Source organism: Rhea americana, unplaced genomic scaffold (assembly GCF_003343005.1).
Source record: "Rhea americana isolate MKP2758 unplaced genomic scaffold, rheAme1 scaffold_56, whole genome shotgun sequence".
Classification (NCBI taxonomy): Eukaryota; Metazoa; Chordata; class Aves; order Rheiformes; family Rheidae; genus Rhea; species Rhea americana.
This window is the reverse complement of record NW_028186712.1, coordinates 319147-344409: the sequence shown is the minus strand read 5'-3', so window position 1 is coordinate 344409 and position 25263 is coordinate 319147. Positions and strand designations below refer to the sequence as shown.

The window sequence follows — 25263 nt, the reverse complement described above, 5'->3', positions numbered from 1 at the left end:
AAAGTGATTGTTAGCAAGTTGAAAAGCAGGACCTTACAGTGGCATAAAACAGGAGGTATTTATGATATGAAGGCTCCCAAAGACCTAAAATCCCTTGGGCTAGATTTTCTGTTAATTCTAGGCAATGAAGCAGCTTCCATTGCATGTCTAGATCTAGACAGGCAAGTAGATGAAACACAAAATAAAGAGACAACACAGAAACAAGTTTGCTGAAGAACTAGCAGAACTCTTCAACAGAGTATGTTCCCCTATTTGTGAGGTACAAATAATGGGCAAGAAAATAGAAAAGGAACATTTAAGGGAGAGGAACAATTACAGATGTCTACAGTTTTTTCTTCAAAGACAGGATGGAAAGTGAAGCTTCTGTAAGAGATATACAGACAACCATTTTGCAATAATAAATTCAACTACCAATTTCAGGAAGTGCAATATGAGAATATTATGTCTAAGTTAAACAGTGCTCTCCACGGGGCAACGCAAATGGTTGCTTTATTCCCAAGGTGAGATCAGAAGATCCCTGAGTACTCTAGAAGTCATTTAGCAATTTAGGGAGTAAAAAGACTAAATTTTAAGCCTTTGTATTATATTATATGAATTAATTTGACAATAAAGGATCTATTTCCTTCAGGTGTGGGATTTTTATTTTGGTTTTGTTTTCAAATCCCCATATTGGAAAAAGTAAATATCTAAAGCTCCAGATATTTTCCCCATACATTTTTCTTCTGTTTTGAATATCATTACATTTACAATATCATTACAATTACTGGCAATAATACTTAGGTATGAATAGAGGTTTTACCAATATTTCCAATAGAAAAGTGACTTCTACTATTAATTATAGGTACAAATTGTGAATGTTGGAGTCTTTTTGTTTAAATGTCATTTAAGTTCAACCAATGTACATTTTATCAGTCAACATCTTCACTAAAGCTCAGTTGTGGAAGAGGTTTTAACTCCTAAAGGAGTACTACCTGTGGAGTAATACTTCTCCACAGTTCACTGTACACAGTACAACATTATCTGACCTCCATTCACCAGTTTCAGTGTAGAAATCTCAGCCTAATACAAGAATTGAGTTGAACAAAACTACAGCTACACTAACATTGTTGTTCCCTAGCGTCTTTGAAAGTAGAGTGTTTAGACATTGCATAGATATCCAAAGAAACATTGCTTTTACTACAAGCAGGCCTTCCAGAGAGTATTCATTCACTAAAGCAGAATATTAATCCTTGTGTTTTCAGTCAATTATACACATTTTTTCCCCCTTTTTTGGTTAAGCCTTCATCCAGTGTGAAAGGTCACAAGAGAAAATTACAGTCTGTCTCTTGAGGCACAACTTCTCCCAGCAAGAATCTGCTTGAATGTACAGAACACAGATCTCACTCCTATGTGTACCTATGTGTTATTCCTCCAAAGTGAACAAAATACTGAGATAGCAGTAAGTTGCTCTGGTGTTTTCATTTTCAGGAAAAGATGACACATCTATCGGGTAACCAAGGAAAGCCCAGAGGCACCTGGAGCTCTCAAGGGTCATAAAAAGAGACTTCTACCTTCCTGCCCCTCACCTGAGGCTTCTCTTTCACATCCTCACAAGCCAGAAAGTTAAAGAACTCTCTTGTCACTTATTTGCTTAACCAGATACCATGCCAAAACATGCATTTGAAGTATGCTAGATTGTAAGCATTCTGAATTGATACGTTTTCTCCTTCAACATCTATTATAATCCCTTGTTTTATATATAGCAAACTATAATGTATTTACTGAAACACTGGCACATTTGCAGTACTCAAAGATGCATAGTATTAATTATTCAATCAATCTGCATTGACACACTGAATTTAACATGTCACATTGAATTACTGATGGTTTTTCTCACCTTACCAAGTCAATATGGGCAGAGATCTGCAGTTTAGCAAGCACATTTTCTAAACATCTGCTTCCTTAACTACTGTAGTGTCACTAGTTTGAATGGAACAGCACACATCATACCTTGTGCATTTTTGTCCCTGACTCCACATTTCATAAGTATTTAATTCATTCTTCTTTACTCTAGAGAGTAAAATTTTTGCATTTTATTGTAAACAGTTTTACTACTATACCATAGTGCAGAAAAATAAATACATTCTATATTAAATTTTTATATTGTCATAAAAATACAAACAATATCTAATTTTGGAGCATCCTTAGAACAGCTAGGAAGAGATAGATATAGGGATGTTGAACATAGAGATATGTTGAAACATAGATATGCTTAAATCAAACTCAACCATTTTAGTAACAATATTTTTCAGTGTTTTAATTATTAGAAATATATATTTTTAAATATAACATTATGGAAAAATGGCAAAATACACCCAAAATATTTAACAAAAGAATTGGCAGCAAAATTAGGCTAAAAATTCTACAAGTTTTCAATGTTTAATTTAATTGCTGGACAACTGAGATGGTCACTTAAAGCATGCTTTCAGCCTTTTTCTTTCACGTGAGGAACCAAGAATTGTTATAAAGAACATGTCACACCACATTATCTATAGTAACCATTATAATTCTGTCCATAACAGACATATGTCCATATAATGTCCATAATATATGGACTGTTTCACAGAGAAATCAAAGCAGCAAGAATTATGGTACAGAAAAAAGCATAAATCACTTCTTCAATTAACTTAGAACTAAGAACAATCAACTTAAGACTGTATAAGCTGCAACTTGCTGATCATCTGCTGATCAACTATAGGATGGTCTCATAGTGATAATGCTTAGGAAGCAATGCCATCGTTCTATCTTAAAGCTGATGAACAAAAAGAAACTAATACTGCAAACTCCTGCTTCAATATCAGAATGTACTTCCCATCTCTGTGATGTGTTCTTGCCTACTTCATATAGTTTCTGCTCTTCACTAGGAAATAAGTGATTCAAGATTCCTTCCCTGCACTAATTATTGAGCAATTAATAACTGAAATAAGCATAGAGCTATCTTTAGTTAATTTACTGTTAGCCTAAATAGTTTAGGAGAGCAGGAAAATAGAGATGGAGGATGACTCAGCTGTGTAAGATATGTTTTACCATTCCACAAACTTGCAGAATTACAATTAAAATACTAGTCTGAGCTATACCGCAGTGCAATCTGAACTGGAATTTACCACATTTTTAAAGGATTTCTCTTACAGCTAGGAACCATATTGACTTTATTTTCTTGTCTTGTAACACATCTATGAGACAGGAAAACAATGCACATTACCTTTTGCACTAAATCTTTATAACAACATTTATGCTCAAAACTTCAGCAGGGTGATAAATACGATGGATGTAAGATTGTGTCAGATCATTTTTATTTCCCTGCCAAACCTCCTGTAGAGGAAAAAATGAAAGACTTGTTCCTAAGATTACTTACCCATGAAGTTCAGATAGCCATCTCCTCCAAGTGCATGAGTAATGAGACGAATCATTTTATGAAGCTGTATTCCACGATCAATAACTGGAGTAAGGGGGGAGAGCACACTCATGTTTGTATACATCTCTGCGTCCATCAATCGAAATGCCAATGTCTTATCACCAACAAGTGCCTGTAATAATAAAAGCAGAAAATCTTTGGACATACTAGAAGATACTAGAAGGGTTTCTAATATAAACTTTTAAAAGCAGGTGTTCTCCACCAAATATAAAACATGCTAGTATGATGGAATAAACCACAAGCAAGCTACCAGTTTGGATTTTTTATAGAAACAGAGACAGAAAACATCTGAAGTTCCTGGGAAATACAAACAAACGATTATTAACAATATGTCTGATTTAAAGATTCAAAGTTAACACAACATGTTGTTTATATACTAATCAAGAACGTGATTGGTTTTCTGAGATTTCTAAGAATTTAAAAGAACAGACTAATAATTCTATCTAAATACAAGTTACTGAATTACTACCTTGATGGTGTTTACCCTTAAAAGAGGACACACAAATGCTATGTAACCAGGATTATTTTAATATATTAATATGAAGGCAGTTGAAAACATTTTGGGGTGTTTGTATGTAAACAAACAATTTTTGTTCAATCAACCCAATTCTCACTTTACTACGAAAACTCACTAGTTTCCAGAGGGAAAGAGGAGTTATAAAGTCTAGCTGAAAAGAGCTAATTTTCTTTAGTTTTCAGACTCATAATGTAATGGCATAAACAGATGATTTATTAGCTTAAAAAATAGCTCTTGAAACTTCCTTTGCAACTAAGGCAACATATATTTAATAAATTCAACTATACGAGATCAGACCACCTGTCCATCTGGCTCATCATACTGGCTCCAAAACCAGGCCAATAGCAGATGCCCAAAATAAAGCATGTTTGCCTGTTACACAATCACCTAGCAATATTTTCTTAAATTTTTTTCCTGACAATCACACTCAGGTACTTAGAGACATAGGCAGCACAGTAGTATTTTAGAGTCTTCAGCAAAATATGTTAAATCCTTCCTTCCTATCATCAACACACTCAACATTTTTTCCAGTCATACTATATTTCTTCTGAGATAGAAGACTAAATCTTATCCAACATTCAAGACGCAAGTGAATATGAAATACTACAGTAGCATACTCGTTTTACTTTTTGCTCTCCGTTTCTTTCATATCAATTCAAAGCACTATATTCAGTTTTTGATAGCTATTAGCATTGAGTTGATACTTTCACACATGTTTTATAACCGTGAGGTCCTGTGTTCTGATTGGTAGTAGTTAGTTTATTGCCCATTATTGTGTATGAGGAGTTGGGATTGTTCCAGTGCCTCATGTGCCCCACACTGACAATATTTAAACGAAATAGGAGTAGATGAAATTCAATGCATCTATCCTACTTTTCACATATCATTCTGGTGTCCTTCTGTAACCCTCACAGCCAGCTTTTTTTCTTGTAAATTAAGAAATATATACAACTTCCACTCAAGTATGCAGTTCCAAAAACAAACAAAATAGTGTGGTATCGAAAACATAATTGATAAAATCTAGTATGAAGTTTAACAACAAGAAAAATAATGGCATATGTCATGCTTCATTATGAGATTGGCAAGGACCCTTCCATAAAAAACAACCACAGAATACACATTGCCTAGTAGCACCTAACAGTTTTTACCAGGATTGGAATTCTGCTCTTGCCCTTAAAATGAACATTATGTCCCTGACTCAGAGGAAAAAAACATAAACAGCTACTAAAAAGGAATCTGGTAAACTCAGAATTCTCTTTTAAAAGCATAATGCAGATCTTGTTTTGAACACTTTTGTTGACTTTTATTATAAAAGGCATAGGAAATGGGAAGTCAACCTCTATTATGTAAAGGAAAGAGCTGTAGGTTGGTTACTTAAATCTTGCACTAGAAAAAAGGTTTTGTTTTTTCTTTAAAGCTTTCAGCTAACATTATAATAAATAGTTATGGTTTTTGTTATGTTTTTCCCTCTTCTGCCAGTAAAGTGAAAAGTAACAAAATTTACTGGGCTCAACAATTCTTCATAAACAATCACTAGAAAAATTAGGTGAGATGACTGCTATCCAAACTCATCCTTGTTTTTTTCTTTATTTTTTTTCTTTTCTGATTGTTTAGCAGTCAGTACAATTGCTGTGTTTAATTTCTGGTCAAACTTTTTCACATTGAATTGAATTGTTAAAGAATACTTCATTTACATCTAAAAATAGGTTTGCAAATCTTTCATTTCTTGAAGGGAACAGAACAATCATATGAACATTGTTTTAGTGAAAAGCCCACTAAATCTCTAAATTCACCTGTTACTTGCTTATACGTCAACAACCAAATAGATACAATACCTGGTCATGGCTCTCTGCATACGCAATGTATTTTTCTTCATACCGCCTGTTTGTTAATGTATAGACAATATTGCCCATATTCCATTCTTCATCCTTCAGCTCCTTGATTATCTATATAAAAAGGTCATTCAAAAATTACTTCTGTTTTAACCAAAAGCACATTACTACTTTTCCTCATTACTTTGGGGGAAAAAATCCCTAGTAATTTGCAAACATTTCTTATTAATTTAGTTTCTTCTAACTCAAAGTTTTGAAGTGATGAACTTTCTGTGATCACTCTAATGGATTTCTTGCTTTGGAATTCCACTGCATTAAATACAATTACTCGAAATTTTTTATTTGTCCTGTACTTCCATGGTTAACCACAGACAATAAGACATCTACCATACCAATCCTCTGATAAAGTGGACCATAGGGTTGATGTGAAGCTGCAAGAAAGCACTTGAATCTGAAATGGGGGAAAAAATGTGCACACGCATATACTGGTATTGAAAGACGACCTGCATTTCAAGTAATCACAAAATGGCGCAGCTTCCTTGACAATTTGGATCAATGATAGTTGAAGCATTGGACTGTTTGACAGAGAACGGTCACAGTAAGATAGAACTATACTGTTGCCATAAAGTACGTTAAAAAGTAAGAATCCACTAAAACCGACTAAGTGCAGGGACTTTCATACTCCCTGATCTGCGAGATCAAAGTAATTTCCAAACCATAATTTCAACCCGCAGCTTTGGAATCCAAATCACATTCTGCAGTTTTGCTAGGCTAGCTCTTAAGCTTTAGCCATTTATATAAAATGACATCAAAAAAGATTTTCTGCCTCACATATCTCTTCTAATCTAGTGTAATTTCAGTTGGTTCTTTCTTTTTCCTACAGTACTTTATAGGCTCCCATAAACTGTATATATGTATGTGTGTGTGTGTGTGTGTGTGTGTGTGTGTGTTTGTGTATATATATACACACATACACACACACAAAATATGTATAAATATAAAAAGTGATTAAAAGCAGATAGAGAAACATCAGCACTTCTGATATGATAGTGTATAATTTAAATTTCTAGTTGTAACTGGTCACATACCTCTTAAGAGTCAGAAAATCTGTCTTACTATTTTAAATCTGCAGACACTAAAAACATTCTGTTCGCTATGCAGCATCATATTATTACGAACTAGATGGATATTTAATCTGAACTACTACAGCTACTGTCAGGATAATTAGTTTGTCTTAGTTTTGTTTGTTTGTTTTAAATTCAAATTCCTTAGAATTAGTTCATGGAACTCTAGAGATTTTTCAGGTTAAAAGATGCTGTTTTAGTAAGTTGCTTTGAAAACCTTAGCATATAATAGGTACCTACTTAAGAGCTGGAGAGAGAAGTCAGCAAGCCATCTGTAACAGCAGTTTTACAGTGGCTAGTAGACCATGCTTCTGAACTTAAGTTTAGTTTCATTCCTTCTTGTCTCAAAAAGTGTAGTAGCAAACTCTGAGCATCATCCTTTTCTCTAACTCAGGGTCTTCAGCCGTGGGTGCTCATTCCCAGTTTCCTTAGGAGCATTCTGCCTGCCTCACTCTGTTGTACAATCAACACATTTCTAACTAGCCAGAGTCTACTGAGGAAAAGCCTAAGCTCTAAGAGCTGAATACCCTTCAGCACACAAACACCTTCTGATAATATTTATCCACCATGGAATGTTAAAGTACATACTGTCACCACTCCCCAGCCTCCAAAACATGCATTCTAAACATTACTTTGAAGAAATACATGACACTGAAGGAGATAGGCTAGGCTCAATAGTAACCATATATGTTAGAAGCTCCCCCTCCCCACAGTTAAAAACAAAAGACAACAACCAAAAAGAACCCAGCACACACAAATCACACACACGATAGACATTTGTTTCAATTCAGTGTATTGCAAATAAAAATATGCTGGTTCTATTAGAGATGGCTAAGATAAATAATCTTCCTTTTAAAATTCCTACAGTGTGTATTTTCATTTGCAATATAAAATCAGCCACTTCCATTTTACCTATGTAGAAAGTCATTCATCTCTGCCTACCCTGTTCCTGAATATAGAAACAGGGGACGGAGGCAGGGAAAAGCTGGCAAGTTTGCTTTTTGTCTGAAAAGAAGAGGTTTCAAACTGTTTTTCATTGTTCTGCCCCTCATCTCTTACTTACAAAAGTTATGATGCTAAGGATAAACTAATTCATATCTTTCTTTTCTTCAAGCTACTCACTACCCTTATTGAGGCCATTAATGCTCTCAAAAAAACTTACTGTTTTCAGATTATTATGATAGCCCTAGGGATTTGGATGCAATCTTATGTCTACCTGAAAGACATTCCCTAAAACATCAGTGAAAGCTCGAATTTTCTTCCTTTTCTTGTGATTCTCTGTATTTCGGAAAAAGTGATTTAAAATCTTCTCATAGTCAGTGTTTATTAGTACATTATTGCTCTTATAGAGAATTTACAGATTTTTATTATTCTTTTTATAAACTCAACTGCACTGAGCACTGGTGTTAGTATTATTTACTTACTCAGGTTAAACTTTTACTATTATGCTCAACTGCTATGCCCAGTTCAAGAAGGGCTTATTATACTAAGCTTCTTTAAAAAAAAAAGAATATTTATGTGCATATGATTTATTTATCTGTTTACATTTTGCATGACTACATAATCTACAACTGTTAGATACAGGTTATTTCAAACAAATTGACCAGTCTACAACTAGCACATGAAAAAAACCAAAAATCAACAAGAATACAATGAATAGCTTCTACTCATACTCATCTTCAGAATAGAAGCAGCCTCAGGACATGCTACAGCTCTTGTTTAAGCCATTAACATCTGTGCTTAAGCTTATTAGTGTTTATTTTGATAGTATCTTAAGTTAACAGATAAAAGAGGGTAAAATTTGCCTGTAAAATTCAGAAAACTATATTTGCAGGTGCAGACACAGAAACACACTACTTTAAAGAGTACAACATATTTAAAAATCTACTTTCTCACCTGTATCCACTTATCTGGAATAGCCATGGCCAGTCGATAATTAAATCCCCCTCCTCCCTCTGTAATAGGGCGACAAAGAGCTGGCATTCCAGAAACATCCTTAAATAAATAAAACACAACATAAGAGGTTGTTTTTGCAATTATTAGTTCAGATTTTCCACCATGCAGTAGTACTTCTATATAAATAGTCTCTAAACAACTTACTACATTGACATGGCATGTAGTAACAAAATCACCAGATGTTTGATACACTCCTTTTTACATTCACACTTGCTGTTTGAATGAAAAAGTTATAGGGAAGTATAGCTACGTTTCTCACCAAATACTCTACTGTAAGGCATTATTAGAATAGACATTTGAGGGGAAAGAGACCTCAGTGACTGTCAGTAGAGGCAGAATTTGAAATAACTAGATCTCTTGAGCTCCAAGTAATCAATAGAAGGTAGTCAAAAAGACAAATTAAAGCTTCATTTTGCTTATTGATATTCTACATGACGAACAGCATAAAAGGTTGAATAAAGTCCAGTTAGGAAGAAAAATACAGGCTTTACTCTTTTCTAAATGCCTAATAAGGAAGCTATTGATTCAGCTAGCCCTGGAAAGTGAGATGCCCTTACTGCATAAATTTTGCTTTCACATTGATGTAGTCCTAATTCAAAGTTCTTAAAATAAATGTTCAATTTACCATACAATTAGACACTTATGTCACATGGTATTCTTTCTTCTAAATTTGATTTATCTATGTAGAAAAAAAAAATCTCCACATACCTGCAAAATATCTATCAGTATTCAATTTTATTATATGAAGCAGAAGTCATTCTACCACAGCGTTTATGGATTAAAGTACACTTTTATGTCTACACAATAAAACTACTGGAATTAAATTTTGACTAAAATTAAGGCTTAGTTAGAAAATTAATTCCAGAGTGCTGGATTCAATCCAGTTTTCAATCCAACTGCTGCACTTGACTAGGTCTAGATTCAACAGGTCCCCAAGCACAAAGCTTGGAAAAAAAAACATTTGTTCCATGCAAAGTGCATGTTAACAACTAAACGATTGGACTTTGCAAGTACTCTTCATAGTGAAAAAACCTTTTCACTTAAAATTATGTATTACACACATACCCTACGTTGACTTAGGGGAGGAAACAGAATGCCCCCTCATCAAGTTTTTGAATGACATACTGGGGTGTACTCCACACACTTGAGTGCAGGACTGCCATGCAAGGGGACCTTGACTGGTAGAGGAACACACCAGTGGAAACCTCGTCAAGTTCAACGAGGACATTAACAATTCCTGCATCTGGACTATGGACTGGGACCTGTTCAGCCTAGGGAAGAGATAGCCTCAGTGTGCGGGACACCTGACAGCAACCAATACTTAAGAGGAGGTAACTAAGGAGAACAAGAGGTAATACTCATAAATTGACAAAGAGAAGAAGATATGAAGGGAGGGTGGGAGCAGTGGTGGGGGCAAATCACTATCACATTAACTAAGTACTGGAGCAGGTTGCCCAGAGAGGCTGTAGAATATCCACACTTGGAAGTTTAAGACTAACTAGACAAAGCCCTGAGTAACCTGGTATGATTTCAGTGTTGACCTTGCTTTGAGCAAGAGGTTGGACTAAGATGATCCAAGCTCCCTGCCAACATAAATGCAATTATAATTTCTTTTGAAGTATCTATCTGTACTTATGCATTTTCCACACAGTTTTACCTTTTCAAGATACTTAAGAAAATTAATATCAAAATAGAGGAGTATTCATTCTGAAAGAAAGTACAAAAGTCTTAAAGATGTAAAATCAGCTGTCATAGGAATTTCTGCATTAACACAGAATTTTCCACAATATTAGGTCATGTTACACAGACACCCTCTTACCAAGGTGAAGACAACTAGAGATTCCTTGTGTAATAGACCTAGAAGTTTAATGAGGTTAAATTTCTTTTAAAACATTTATGTATCATGAAAAGTTCAATAGCCCTCCTAAAATCAGTCAGAAACAATAAAAGCAGAACTAATGCCCTCCCAGATATACAGGACAAGAAAATATGAAACAAAGCCTTTTGATATGATGCTATGATACCTACATTGCCAAAAGAGTTTTTGAGATTTAAGTAGCTTTCATCAACTTTATCCATAAGTTTGAAAGCTAGATTTTTGGGAAGTAAAACATTTAATAATACCCATCTATTTCTAAAGTTTACCTGAACACTAAAAATCAATATCGGTTTGTTCAATATATTTTCCCCAAAAATGAAAACATCCAAAGCTCAAGCTTTTCTTGACACTTGAGTTCCTCTTCAACACTGGCTGCACATAAATAACAAAATGACAACAGAAGAGTATTTTTTGCCTTTTTGTTTTAAAACCTTCAGGCATAATGTAATTTACTTATTAAAATTTGTTCTAATTATACCAAATTTTAATCACAGTTTTATTTGAAAGGTCAACTGAAAAATAAGCATATAGTTGCTAATATCTAAAGACTTTGGAAATTACTAAAGCAGTAAATATATAAAATATTGAAAATCTGCAAAAATTATCAATCAGTAATTAAAAGAATATATTATAATTACAGCTAGACATTTTTCCTCCTATGGCACTCACTCCATTACAGGCAATCAGAAATTATCATAGCCATTTATCCTTTCCAATTATAGCAACAATTTTTCTTTGAAATTCTCTTTCTACCACAAAGCATGTTGATTGTACCACAAAGCATGTTGACCAATTCTCTGTTTTGTAGACAGACTCCCCGTAATAAAAAAAATCACATATTGAAACAGATGTAGTTTTCAACTTAAGTAAGAAAAATTGAAGACATATCTTAAAAAGAATTTTAGGGCAGGTAATATGAGCAGACTGAACTCAAAAAAGCATGAAGACATATAATCTAAGATTCCCTAGATAATGAACAAGTTTCACTTGAAATAAGCCTACAGATCAACAAAACTATCTTAAATTTATTTATCAGTAATTGCTTACCAGCTGCTACTTTTAATACCTTGTCATTAAACTTTTAGTAGTGTTTGTGTATAATTTTGCTGTACATATCAAATTAAGTTAGCATTATTTTGTTTTCTGAAGAGGAAAGTGGAACTCTTAAATAATACAAAGAGCTTTATTAAAAGACTGTATACTCCCTAATGATATCAGATAGATGCAACTTTTTTTTTAAAGAAAAATAAACATTTCTATGCAACAAAGAAATCCGCAAGGTTTACTTGTTCTCTTTTAGATAAGAGAAAACACAGATCAGTTTTTTTTAAAAAAAAGAAAAAGATACTTATTAATAGAACTTTAATGCTTTAGACTTTTATTCTACAAGTAATTCTGCACACCAATAATGTTTTTCAAAGAAAAAAACAGTTTAATTATCTGAAGGTACTTCAATAATATAGCCTATTTACTTCCTTAGAAACATGAGGAAAGTTAATACTAAAAACAAATCAGCATACACATTCAACATTTATTAATTTATCACATTTATTATAAAGGGGAATTGTCAATTATGCCAATATAATTCAAAATATGCAAAACAGTACAGGCACTCTTTAATTTTTAGTACCATGAATCGCTAGTGACAAATAGCTATCATGCAACAGCAATGAACTAATAAAAACCAAACTTTATTATACATTCAAAGGAGGGGGTGGAGGGGAAGAAAAGAATGTTTAATGATCCATTAGCTCAAAGAAAATCCCCAAACTGCATATTCCAATTGTTTTCCATCCCCCACCAAGTTTTGCCCAGAGGCAAAAACTGTCCATTAATTAAAATTTATTAGCTCATGTCACTCCTTGAGAACCTGAAATGTGACTAATAATTATCAGGAAATATGCATCCCAGAGAAAACTAATCAATATTAATGTCATTGAGTATGGTAAGCTCTGATTTTACCTCTGCTATGGTTATGCATTCTGGATGCAGTAAGTTAATCATATAGTTGGCCAGCATCAGATAACACAAAGCATCTTCATCCACATGTAGGCCAAAATATTCATTGTAATCACCACTGAATCTTGTGCCTAATAAGACAAAAAATTTAAAGGACAAGGTAACTTTCTTATTTTCAAACAAGGATATTTTGTAATCATGCAATTTTATAAGCACTCAATGTTTTTACTCCTAATTTCTAATCTATCCACATAGCAGTACAACAAAGTATTAGTAAATCTCGCAAATTCTTGAAGCATTCAGTTAATTTTTGTATTACCACTTCCACAGCAGTAGAGCTCCAACAGAACTGCTTAATTTAACTTGCTTGAATTACTCACCTATCCCATGATTATGATACAGCATAGATGTAACACCATCAAAACGGAAGCCATCAAAGCCATAGTCTTCTATCCACATTCTCAAATTAGACAGAAGGAATCTCAGAACTTCCCAACTGAAATAATGTGAACAATTTGTAAGCTTCAGAAACCCTGGCATCAACGAGCTTTCCTTATACAATGTGTTGCTCACTTGCATACACACTGGTTTAGTATACTAGACATTTTACCATTTTAATGATTTAATGATAGTCTTCCCCCCCTCCCATTTTTTTCTGGCACTTTCTTAAAAACTTTAAGCCTTCCTTGAATCTCTGACCTTTACTGCATTTACTTTTAACATACAAGATGTTATTTTGGAAAAAATGTTATCAATTATCTATACAGACATCCACATTGATGTTTTAACAATGACAAAATTTGTCACATTAAATTTGCCTCTCTAAACATGACAACATTCTGTGGGAACAGATCTTACAGAAATAAAAGGAAAATATTAACAGGTAAGAGTTAGTCACTAGTATTTTGTGTATTTATAGCATTTTCTAGACTTAATAAAAGATTAAAAGCTTTTATTTCTTTATTTAAAAATGAAATGTCACCAGTAGATACCTAGCACCACATCACTCACTGTATTACAGAACTCATTTAAAGAGCTAACCAACTAATGAAGAGGTATTTTTTGCAATCAAGAACAATGCTAATAGAGTATAACAAATACACAGAGAATAGGTATGAAATCACAACTGTACAAGTGTTTCCAAAGCAAGTGAGCACATACAGGCATTTGTGAACAAGATTCATATCCAAGAAATAAACAAAGATTTCCTGAACTCCAAAACCTCTCCTCGCCCAGAACCTTCAGAAGCTTCAGATCTTGCTCCTATCATTCGCCCCTTGTGCTATATGACCCTCTTTCTCTGGAGTCCTCAGCACTGGCTGCTCCAGGTGCACCTTTTTCTCTGCGAGGGAAGGCTCCAAGCAGCTCCCGTGCCTGAAGCAACTTTGCACATTTTTCAAACTTTTCTTTCTTGCCCACATGTCTTCAATTCTCACCAATTTCTGGACTTAAATCAATTTCCCAACACAGCACAGCTACAGTCCCACATGCTACCAGCTTTGCAGTCAGAGAGAAAGACACTTCAGGTAGAAGCATGCAGGGCAGGCCCCCTCGGAGGGGAAGCGAGGGCAGAGGGTATGCTGAACATATTGGTCAGCATTACTGAAATTAATAAAATTCAGCTGTGCACTTGATAGCAGTAACCAGCAAAAAAGACCCTTTGAACATTTCACTCTGTTTAACAGCCTTCAGAGACCGTGCACTGACAAGGCAACTACAATACACGGAATAAACCCAGCTTTGACAAAACAAGCCTCCCTACCATCCTTCCTCCCAGAAACTTCCTCATATGAAAGGTGCTTTAAAACTAGAGAGTGTGGTACTAAATAATGGCACGGGTACAACAGCGGGTACAAACTATGAGGTACAACAGCTGGTAAAATCCTGATCTCACCAAATGGTCCACTCCTATTTACTTCACTGGGATTAGAATATTTCTTCTTGCCTTTGTATTTACTGCACACATACATACCTGTGCGTATAAAGACAGAAACATTACTAAATCAAAAGTTTCAAAGCTGAAATGCCTATCAATGTATTGGCTCAATTCAATATACCTTTTTAGGTATGCATTATATGGTCATTTTTTTTCCTCTGAATCATCCAGTTGACGAGATAAACAAAACTAGGGATATTTAGGTAGCCTGTCCACTGAATCTCTAATATATTAATTATTTCTGAGGTGAGATGATTTGCAATGAATAACCATTAAGACAGATAATGTTCTGATGTCGAAAATACTTGCAAGCTATCAAAATTCCTCTGATCTGGCAAGCTGCTCACTTACACCACAACTTTTAAGGAATGCTTGCTGTGTCTTTTTCTGACTCAGGATCAGATCTGCCAAAATGCAGTAATCTCTATATTGTAAGCAAAGTCAGCAGTAGCTATAATCTCATATGTGATTAAGGTGATGTTTTATATAAAAGAAAAATAGATTAATTGCCACAAGCACAAGCCAGATGTAAGAATTACTTTTCCTCATTATAGAATGCTTAATTTTATAACCTTAAAGTTCTTACGATGGCAAGCTGATTTGCACACCTGCAAAATACACAAAGTCGTCCCAAGATTGGTAGTAAATATTATTTCCAAAAGGGTTGTCATAAAAAAAGATCTTTGAAAAAGGATGGAGAACCAGTATGAAAATAAAATTGTAATGGCTTCAGCATGGGCAAGTGCTACAGATAAGAATAAACAATATGAACTTGGAAAAAAGGTTTAGCTAGAGAATTGTTTAGATCAAAAACCTGAGTAGGAATGGCAGATGTTTTCCAATAAATTGAACAGGGATAAGAGAAAACCTCTGCATTAAAATAATAGATTTTAACTCTGATTCCAGTCTAAACTTTGAAAAATTCACTGTTTTAATGTAATTTCTACAAATAATATAAAATCTTAGCAACCATATTGTCTTCTGAAGAGGTAACAACACAGCTTCAAAACAAGAGCCAACAACGAGAATAACTTTTTTTGAAATATGAATACCACGCAAATCATGTTGAGGCTCAGAATTTCATCCAAGTAAATTTGTTTGTGGCAGCAGCAGTGTTAAAAATAGAAGCTGACAGAAAGAAGAGGTAACCTTGCAGAATCCCAGCAGAGGCCAAAATCGTACCGCAATGGAAATATATCCACCATACAAGCAATAACTCAAACATTTCTAAAAAAGTAGATTTTTGTAATTTTACAAACAGATATGGAAACAGGACAGCATTCATTAAGAATGTAATTTCTTTTGTGCAAAAGCCATATCTTAAATCATATCCTAACACACACTCACATTTTTGCATACCATAAAATTGAGAAAGTTCTTTCTTTGCATGCATGATCTAAGAGGAAAATATATGCTGCATTATCGTTAAGAAACAGAATGATTTATACGGCAAGAAATTTAAATAATTCAGAATTCACTTCAAGGACATTACTCAAAACAAAGAATGTCTTTGGAGAGAAGTCTCGGGTCCCCCCTTGGGGCCAATAGCTCACATGTTTTCAACTAAGAAATCTGTTTTTAAAGTGAAATGAGCACATCTAGCTGGATGACCTGGTTTCACAAGGTGATAAGGAATTTAACAACTTTCCTACAGTATGTCAGCAGAAAACCTATAAAATTGCTTCTAAGTCACCACCCTTATTTACTTTTTTCCTTCTGAGCTAATAAAAAGGCAAAATAAATTACTAGCTGTAAGAATCGTAAATTCCAATCCATGATGAATATGAAATATTTGACTGGAAGTTAATAATAAATTTAAAGCAGTTAAATTTTATCATGATGGACAAAAGCAGAATATTGAGTGCAAGTAAAACAGTTTGAAGGTGCAATGTGAATCATATTCATGTTGACGTTCAAGAATTGCATTTATCATTATGCATTAAAGAAAATGTGTGGAACTGCTGAGAAGATAAGAATCTAGACATTTATGATGATTTACTTGTCTTCAACTCTCAGTGTATAATTAACTTAACACACAGTAGCACTGAATTGTTGAAATGTTAAGCTCCTTTTGGAAATTCAACTGGCTCATATTCCACCAATGAATTGCTACAAATAATTATAAAAATTGGCACTCAGTCTGATAATGTTAATTTGCAGTAAATCTGATTAAGCTATATTTTATGAACCAAGTATATGTAACGCATTCAGATCACATACCAAGAAATACATTCTTCTGTCTTTAATCAGCATACACCATTTAATCTGTTATTTACAGACACTGTTTAGTGTCTCTGAAAGGATAATAGCCTTAATCTGACAAAAAAAAAAAAAAAAAGAGAGAATAAACCATCTCTCTTTCCAGCTCTTTTGTATGGATGGAGCAGAGTAATTGCTCACTATCCTCTACATGCTACTGTTGCCAAGATCCCAAGTTATCTGTAGCCATAAGCAACCTAAAAGGTCAGGTGCTGACCTTTTAACAAAGGCACAAGTCTCTCTAAACATGGCTATGCTACTTTTTATACCTGAACTCAGAATTATACACAAAGCCATTCTATGTGAACATATACATCTCTACATCAACCTGCAGAACATGATACAGATGTGCATAGATCAAACATAGCCAGGGCATGGCACAGAGTAAGATCCAAGCAGCATTTCTGTCTCTGAAATGAACTGTGCCAAAAATGCACAGAAAAAAGAACTATTCTACTGGGTCACACTATAAGCTGCAAGTAGGAGGAGTCAGTAGCAACATGTCACTTCCACCATATCAATCCCAAAAACAAGAGAGAGAAGCGAGGAGAAACTTTCTTCATGGTATCAACCACAGAGGCACATATGCCAAGAGTTATTTTTCAGACTTGGCATCTATGAGACTGCATTGACTGTCTGAGCTCAATACTGCCAGAAAGGGAACATGCCATTTTATTGCTGCACTGTTAAGTTTGTTCACATAATCTGATACACAAGATAGTATTCTTTATTTTACTGTAAGCTTTCCTCCTTAAAAACTAATTACTCTTATTGGACAGATACCATTATCATAGAAGTGGGAAGTTACAGGAGCCTAAAGCTCTCACTCACCAAATACACCAAATTTTTCTTATTTTTAAATAAGCATAAGATAACTGACAAAAATCCTGAAAACATAGTAGTCTAAAGAGCTTTTACAGTACAACTTCCGGTTGCAGAAGGCATTTAGCCAGTAAAAGCTTTCAGACACCTGCAATATTCTTGAAAGGTTCTTCAAGTTCCATGGTATTCTGGATATCAATAAAATAAATTAATACGATCAAACATATACTAACACCTCCACCATAAATCATCAACCAACAATCCATATAGTAACACTCCCATTGATCAGGGTTCAAGCTGTTGTACTGTGAAGGTGAGTTGGAGGCCAAGCCAGAACTTAAAAGTTGCATACATCATTTGAAGAGTACCCATTCCTGCCAACCACAGAAGGAGGCATGAAACTAATATTTTCAATAGTAGTAGATCTTTATTCACAGGAAAAGCTGGAATGATGTCACTTATGCTGCATGAATGCTAACTACATGTGCTTCAAACCAAAAACTATAGAGAAATTCTCTGCTAGGTATGATTACCTGTGGTTGATATTTTGCCTCCAACAGTGGCCAATTTGATATGCTCAAGGGACTTCAAGATCAGGGCAAGCCAAAGGGATAGTTCATAATCCTCTCAGCCACCCACTGCTTCTGACTCAAGAACTTCCTTAACTAGGAGCCCTGATTATTAAAGAGCTATATCTTTATCTGTTTCAGCTGCATCAGTAGTAAAAGTAGCCACTTTCCTTCTCCTGAAGCCTTTGAATTTAAAATAAATATTAGTTCTAGATCTATCCCCCACAATAATTTTTCTCCTCTTTTATAAAGTATTATCAATACTACCTCACCATCTTCTCCTTCCCCATTGCTGCCAATGATCAACTGCCAACTGTCAGCTATCACTTTAACCTCTATGAGTTTTTGTTTGTTTTAAAGAGAAATGGATCTATATCATGACATTTCTGTTCCACTTGATTAGATTATGCTCACATTGCTATCTGTATAGAATTCACAATTTTAGAAGCAGACAATTCATCCTCTGAAGTACAGCTAAGATGATGACAGTGTTAAAAGACTTAACCTTTCATCTCTGCTCTGCAAAGCAGCTCTATCTTTTAAATGACACTTCAAATAAACAGTACATTAAATAACAGAAGTAACTGTACGTTACATCTCTTTCAGAGTTTTATCTTCTCTTAAAGTCCAACATGCCCTGCTAAAGAGTAAAAGAAAAATGTCTCAATCTCTAATAAAATAGCTTAGACTACAGACTTCATGGCCAGCTTCTGTTCCATGTAACAAAGTCCTTGCTTAGAAAACCTTGACTGACATTGCAAGCTCTTAGGACCCAGCTGAAGAACGAACAGAACATGCTAGCAAAAATGTTCCAGTATAGTTAAAATATAATTATAGCTAAAAGAACAGTATCTTTGAAGATACAGAGGATCTTCTATTCCATTTTTCCAATCAGCTTTCCCAAGTTCTGTATCAGACAATACCTCACCTGAGAGCATTAATGCTGAGCCCCACAAGTTCAATAGTTTGCAGGAAGAAAGTTTGTTCATTCATTATATTGTAGACAACATAATAGCAATACACATTATTGAACTTGCTATATATTCAATCAATATTTAGGGAAAATTTCTTAAATATAGGCATATTATAGACATAGTAAGACCTAACAAGGTATATATAGATTCTCTTCCTCTAAAATCTAGCCTTCATCTGTTTACCAAAGAAGCATTGTACAAATCAGGTTGCAGCTATTTGCACAGATGATCTCTCAAAGTAGTCAGTATGCATCCATGTAATTTTCCATATATCTTAAATTACATTCTAATTAATACCTGGATCTAATTAATACCTTGCATTATCTTCTATTCTATAAAACAATGAAATTACAGATCCTAAATCCAACTCCAAAGCTGGAAAGCAGATTTATCTGTAGTATGAACTATTAGCATAGACTATCTCCCATACTATTATTTATTAGTATAAAAATCTGGATATACTTCTTCCTGGTTTAGGAAAAAGTCTTGAAGAAAACTAGGAGAAGAAACTTCTAAATCAATTGTTTTACAGGCCAATATGAGATTCAACATAAAAAAGAAAAAAAAGGCAGACCAAGAAGATTTAACTTTTTGAAAAGCTAACAGTATTTCTCATAAGCATAATCCATACCTCAGATATCTTCAACCCATTTAAAAGTACCTCAGAATGTTTCCAAATAGATAGCCAACACAAAAGTACATACAGATAGAAAGAAGCTTCTAAGGCAAAGAGCCAGCAAGGCGAATAAATAAATTCCAAGGTGAACTTCATATCTAATTTCCTAGATATTTTTTCTTTTACTTTTACTAAAAGTAAACATACTCATATATTACAAAAATAAGAGTATCATAGCCTCATTCCCACATCTGAAAATAAATCAAGAACTATGTCACTCTTTCACTGTTCAGAACAGAAGCAATCATTTTCATCCCATTTATATAACTTTAGCAGAGACATTAAAAACACACCTCTCTGAAGTACCTTAAGATCAAACTGATGATCACTGATGATCAACTGAAGATGAAAGGTCCTCACAAGCATCTTTTTTGTCTTGAAATATAAGGAATAAATAGTCTGCTACTCAAATCAGTGATGGATTTTGGTACTCTCGACATCTTTTGTCATAGACAAAAGTTTTCATCACTTTGAGTGCTTGCTATTATTAGGCCATACACCTTCCTTTTACAGATGGAACTTTAAAAAGGGAAAGCACCAGAAATACTTTTCTTTTTTCTCTCCACTGTATTGGTTATGCTGTCTTGCTCAAAAACACAGAATATGGGGACTGAGGAACTAAAGAATCAAAATGAAAGGTGACTGGGGAACAAACTCAACAACGCTTCCTATTAAACAACGTCACCCTTCTTTATTTCAAGACAAATGAAAGCACTAGCAAGAGGCTTTTAAAAACTATCAGTATTTTCTAGATGCAGCTACCTTTTTTTCTCCTCCCTGAAAAGCAGAAGAAACTTGTGCTGCAGATCTAGTTGACAAAAAGGTAGCTGAAGCTAACTCAAACAGCTCTTTAGTGCAATCTAGTGTTTTTAACCTTATTTAGATCAAAGTTCTTTGACTCAAAAGACAGATCTGAAGGTTTTACAAAGATATGCTCCTCTTCCTTCTAACATAAAGCAGACAGAGTGAAAATTTATCTTGAAAGAGGATCCTGATATATACCGAAGAGGCTAAGGGAGCAGTCTCTTAATTCAATTATTCCTGAGAATTTAAAATAAGAAAGAAGGAAAAGAAAATTCAGTTGCATAGTGCAGAATGAAGAATTTGTGGACCACTACTAGATTTTGAAATAAGTGAAAAAGAATGTTAAAGTTTCAAGAACCTGATTTCTTTTAGACCTTAAAAAAACAAGACTAATCAATACTCCATTTCTTAAAATACATTAAACGATTCTGATAATTTTTAAACAGATGTCAATTCCAAAGTAGCTCTTGGGAAAAAATAGTTAAAAAAAAAAAAAAAAAACTGTAAAARAAAAGGCCAACTATGGTATAGATCCATTCCATATCACTACTTTAAAAGTGCTGACAGCATATATAACAGCATCTAATCTCATATTCTCTAAAACCCATCATAAATCTTCAAAAGGAAACAGTTTTCAAATGTCACCTTGTATTAGTGCTGTCATTTCAGTATGAGCTCTCTCTATCCTCAACTATTCAAAATTGCAATATTCTGGTAATGTAGTGTGTTCTTTACTGAGGTCTACACTACTGCTGCTGTGTAGATGAGCAGTCCCAGGAAGAGTCTTATTCAGGAGTTTGTTACAGACTCTTTACTCCATTCATTTAGTCTTATTTTGAATAGGTATTTATATCAGTAAGGGCATAGAGGTAGTGTGGATAGAGATTTTGAAGCCTTACCTTAGCTCTGACACAAACAAACATACATTAGATGAATAAGGATAAACAATCTAACATTCTGTCTAGAGAAAATTAAAGATAATAGAGGTTAATCATTTTTCCATTTTACAGGTTCTCCCATTGGGATGATTATTGACCCGAGGGACACACTGCTGTGTGTTCTTAACAGTTGATTTCTCTAAAGCTCTAGTAAAGGCAATGGACAGAAAGACCAAGGATGTACAGTGAGAACACCACTCTAAATACTGGTATGACACTTGTCTGTGCATCTAATTCCAGATCAATCTAGCTGTACCTAGCATACACATGGAAACATACAACAGTCAGAAACACTGACTTAAGTTATCTGAAAACTGTTTAAATGAGATTTACACATAAAGACAAATTTTCTTAGGCAACTGCCAGATCTGGGGTCATCCATGCAAAAGGCAAGTGCAAGATCCTGATGCATGGGTCAGAAGATCGTTTTCTTTTCTCTACACTTCTCAATTTTCAGATGCTTAATGTTTAATCAACATTTCAGAAAGATCCAAATGGGTTTAATTCAGTAGGTCAAATTCTCCATTAATTATCTGGGTTTTTTTTGCCAATGAATTATACATGTTTATATATTATATAAATACAGTCACATAACTTTACCAAAATGTCATTTGCACAAAAGAAAAAAAAATTCCAAGAAAATAAAAGAACAAAAACTCTGCTTAAAAGAAATATGACTATATATAGGTTTATAGCATCTAGTAAGCAGCAGAGTGTTCTGCACTAATTTTTCAGCTTAGTCCTATCTGTATCTGGTGGAGTAAACTAAAGAGTATCAAAAACTACATTCATTTTTTTGCCTTAAAAATTGAAGTAGTAACTCAAGTATTGCTCAGTAAAGGTTACATCCTAAGGAACGCAAACGTAAAAATAGCCTTAGAGGCAAAGCAGGTACTTATTCTAATGAAATTTAACATTCTTAATGTGTTTTTCCCCCCCCCCAGAGGGTTTCCCTAAGTAAACAGGAAAAAGAAAACGTAAGTACTGAAGATAATTATCTGTACTTTTAACAGAGCCTCTAGAACACACACACACACACTTTAAAATAAGAAATATCTCAAAAATAAAAGGCCTTCAGAATTGTTGATAATAGATATGTAGATTTCAAATATAATTAAGATATTAGTGCCCAAACATGTTCTACATAAGTAAAATATACACTAAAAGGAAACTTCAAGAACTTTCCGTAAATATTTAAAAATTATTTTCATCCCAAAGTACTTAATATTAAATTTATTCACATAATCATCCTCACAGATTAACAAGCAAAAGTTGTTGTTCTGCATGCAACTACAGCCACATTCCAGAGTATTTTTGAACACCATTCAAATTTTACAATCTAAATTTAACATCTTCAATTTAATGTGATCCACAGCTTCCAAAACTGAACTGAGATCTCAAACACTTCTAAGTTGTTTACTGCTCCACACTAGATGCACTTTTAATTAAGCCTAACTGCTCTTAAATTGACCATTGTACTCAACCTTCCCCAGAAAACACCACCAGAGCTAGGAAAAAAGAGGAACAGTAAGACATTTATAGAGTGAAGAAATAAAACTCTTCACTCTAAGGCACTATATTTGGGGGGGGAGGGGGAAAAAGACAGAGAAATTAAAAAAAAAAAAAAAAAGCTTGAAGTACAACAGAAGTAAGGGTAAATCTTAAAACAGAAGATCTTAGAAACTCCCCAAAAGAGTATAAAAGAAGTTGATGCAAGAAGTCCAGACTTCTGTTTCAACTCTGAGAAAGTCAGAGCTAAATACATAAAAATACATCATTAAGACTCCAGTCTTCCAAAAATTAAGTGGATTGATAATTGATAAGTCATTTACAGATGCAGTGAGCAATAGTTTCTATTGAACAATGGAAACTGTGGTAACAGAAAGAATTAAGTAAAGAGGGCTCCAGGAGAACAGTAATGAAATCTTTTCAATTGACTCTTCAGTGTCCATGTGGTATTAAAAGATCAACAGCTTTTTAAAGAGGTAATTAGCCTGAAAAGCCAAAACCAAAACATTAGATTTCAAGTAATTAATTGTGCCACCTGCTTCCTCAGCTTTAAGGACAGCAAACCAATCTCATAATGAACAAATAATTACTATAATATATAGAAGTCTGAAAAGGAGGTGACCCTTGCATTTCTCATTCTAGAATTTTATTTGGCAAGATACCATCTGAATATATATCTCCATGTATATACACTTTAGTCTTGCAGAGAATGACATACTGAACCCTTGAAGTCTCTGCTGTCCACATTTTATTGACTAAAAGTCTACCCTTCTCTTCCTCACCACTAGACTGTTGGCAGCGATGCCAGATCAGCAAACGGAGAACAAAATTTTAAGACAGCTGAAGTGTTAATGGATCACTTATCAGTCACGATTCAGTAAAGACATAACAGGTGTCCTCTGAGATATTGACTCTATGTCCTGGACAGTAATTTACTGATCCCACCTGAAAATTCAAGATAAGTTCACTCTTTATAACAACATCAAGCTAATATATGCCTTAGATTTTTTCCTCTCACACTTCCAGCTTGCTATCCTCAACATAAGCCACTGCCCTGGATATATTCAAAAATTCTCTTTTCAGTACCAGGAGACAGAGCTTCTGAGTTACGTTACAGAAATTTCAGCATGAAGGGCAGAAAAAAGTTTGTACAATAAATCACTGCCTTTACTAAAAAAAATTTTGGGGGGGATTCTAGTAGAAGGCTCAGAGACCCTCTCTGATAAATATGCATCAATCCCTATTATCTTTCAGTAAACACAAAACTATTGTATTTGCATAAAGCAGTAAAGGAAATCTAAAGTTCAGAGTTAAAAATGCAGTCCTACTTAATGTCAAGTACAGTACAGTATTTCTCCATTTTGCTGCACTTGTTAAAATACAGTTCTTTAGGAATGTAGTTAAAGATATTAACTCATCTCACTGTATCCACAGTTAAACTTGTAGGTTTTACGGATGTTTAGTATGCTTCATACATACTTTTTTCATGCAGAAGAATTGAGAAAACAGGTCTATGATCAGAAACACTCAGGTTTTTATTTCAATTTCTTCCTCGGTACTACTATTTCAGCTATAAAATTTCTTTCCTGAACATTAACGTATGAACAATAAGAGCATTCAAATAGACTGCTGCAGTAACTGTGTACTATCTAATATGTAGCAGGAGTATTATCTGAGCATTTTCTGCAAAACTAGGTATAATATCAATTTTGTATTAACTAATATTTTGATTTTGTCTACTTTCCTGATTTAAAAAAATAGTTAAGCACCAATGTTAAGCTCTTTCACAATCTGAACCAATGCTTAACATTATTAAATATCTTCTAAAGTCTTCTAAACATCTAATTCATGTGTTCCACCAAATACTGACTAATACTCTGATCCATCAGAGGGCATTCCTCAAGAAAACATGACAATCCTTTTCAAAACTGAAAGGAACACGACACTAAGTCCTGTACCCCCAAATATGTACTTGAAAGTGCTTACTTGCTGACATTCACAGTGATTACTAAAACCAAAAAAGGATTTTCACAGGCACGAAAGGATTTAATTTAA

General features: G+C 34.1%; 1 protein-coding gene across 2 annotated transcripts in view; it reads right to left on the bottom strand.

Annotated features, from left to right (window-relative positions):
- GBE1 (1,4-alpha-glucan branching enzyme 1) overlaps positions 1–25263 on the bottom strand; it is a 147956-nt gene that overhangs the window by 53330 nt on the left and 69363 nt on the right. For both annotated transcript variants that reach the window (XM_085318906.1, XM_085318908.1), the window contains exons 8-12: positions 13102–13217; positions 12725–12852; positions 8824–8922; positions 5807–5917; positions 3395–3566 (exon numbers count right to left, since the gene is read on the bottom strand). In XM_085318906.1, the coding sequence (XP_085175032.1) occupies positions 3395–3566; positions 5807–5917; positions 8824–8922; positions 12725–12852; positions 13102–13217 (626 nt within the window). The remainder of the gene's footprint in view (positions 1–3394; positions 3567–5806; positions 5918–8823; positions 8923–12724; positions 12853–13101; positions 13218–25263) is intronic.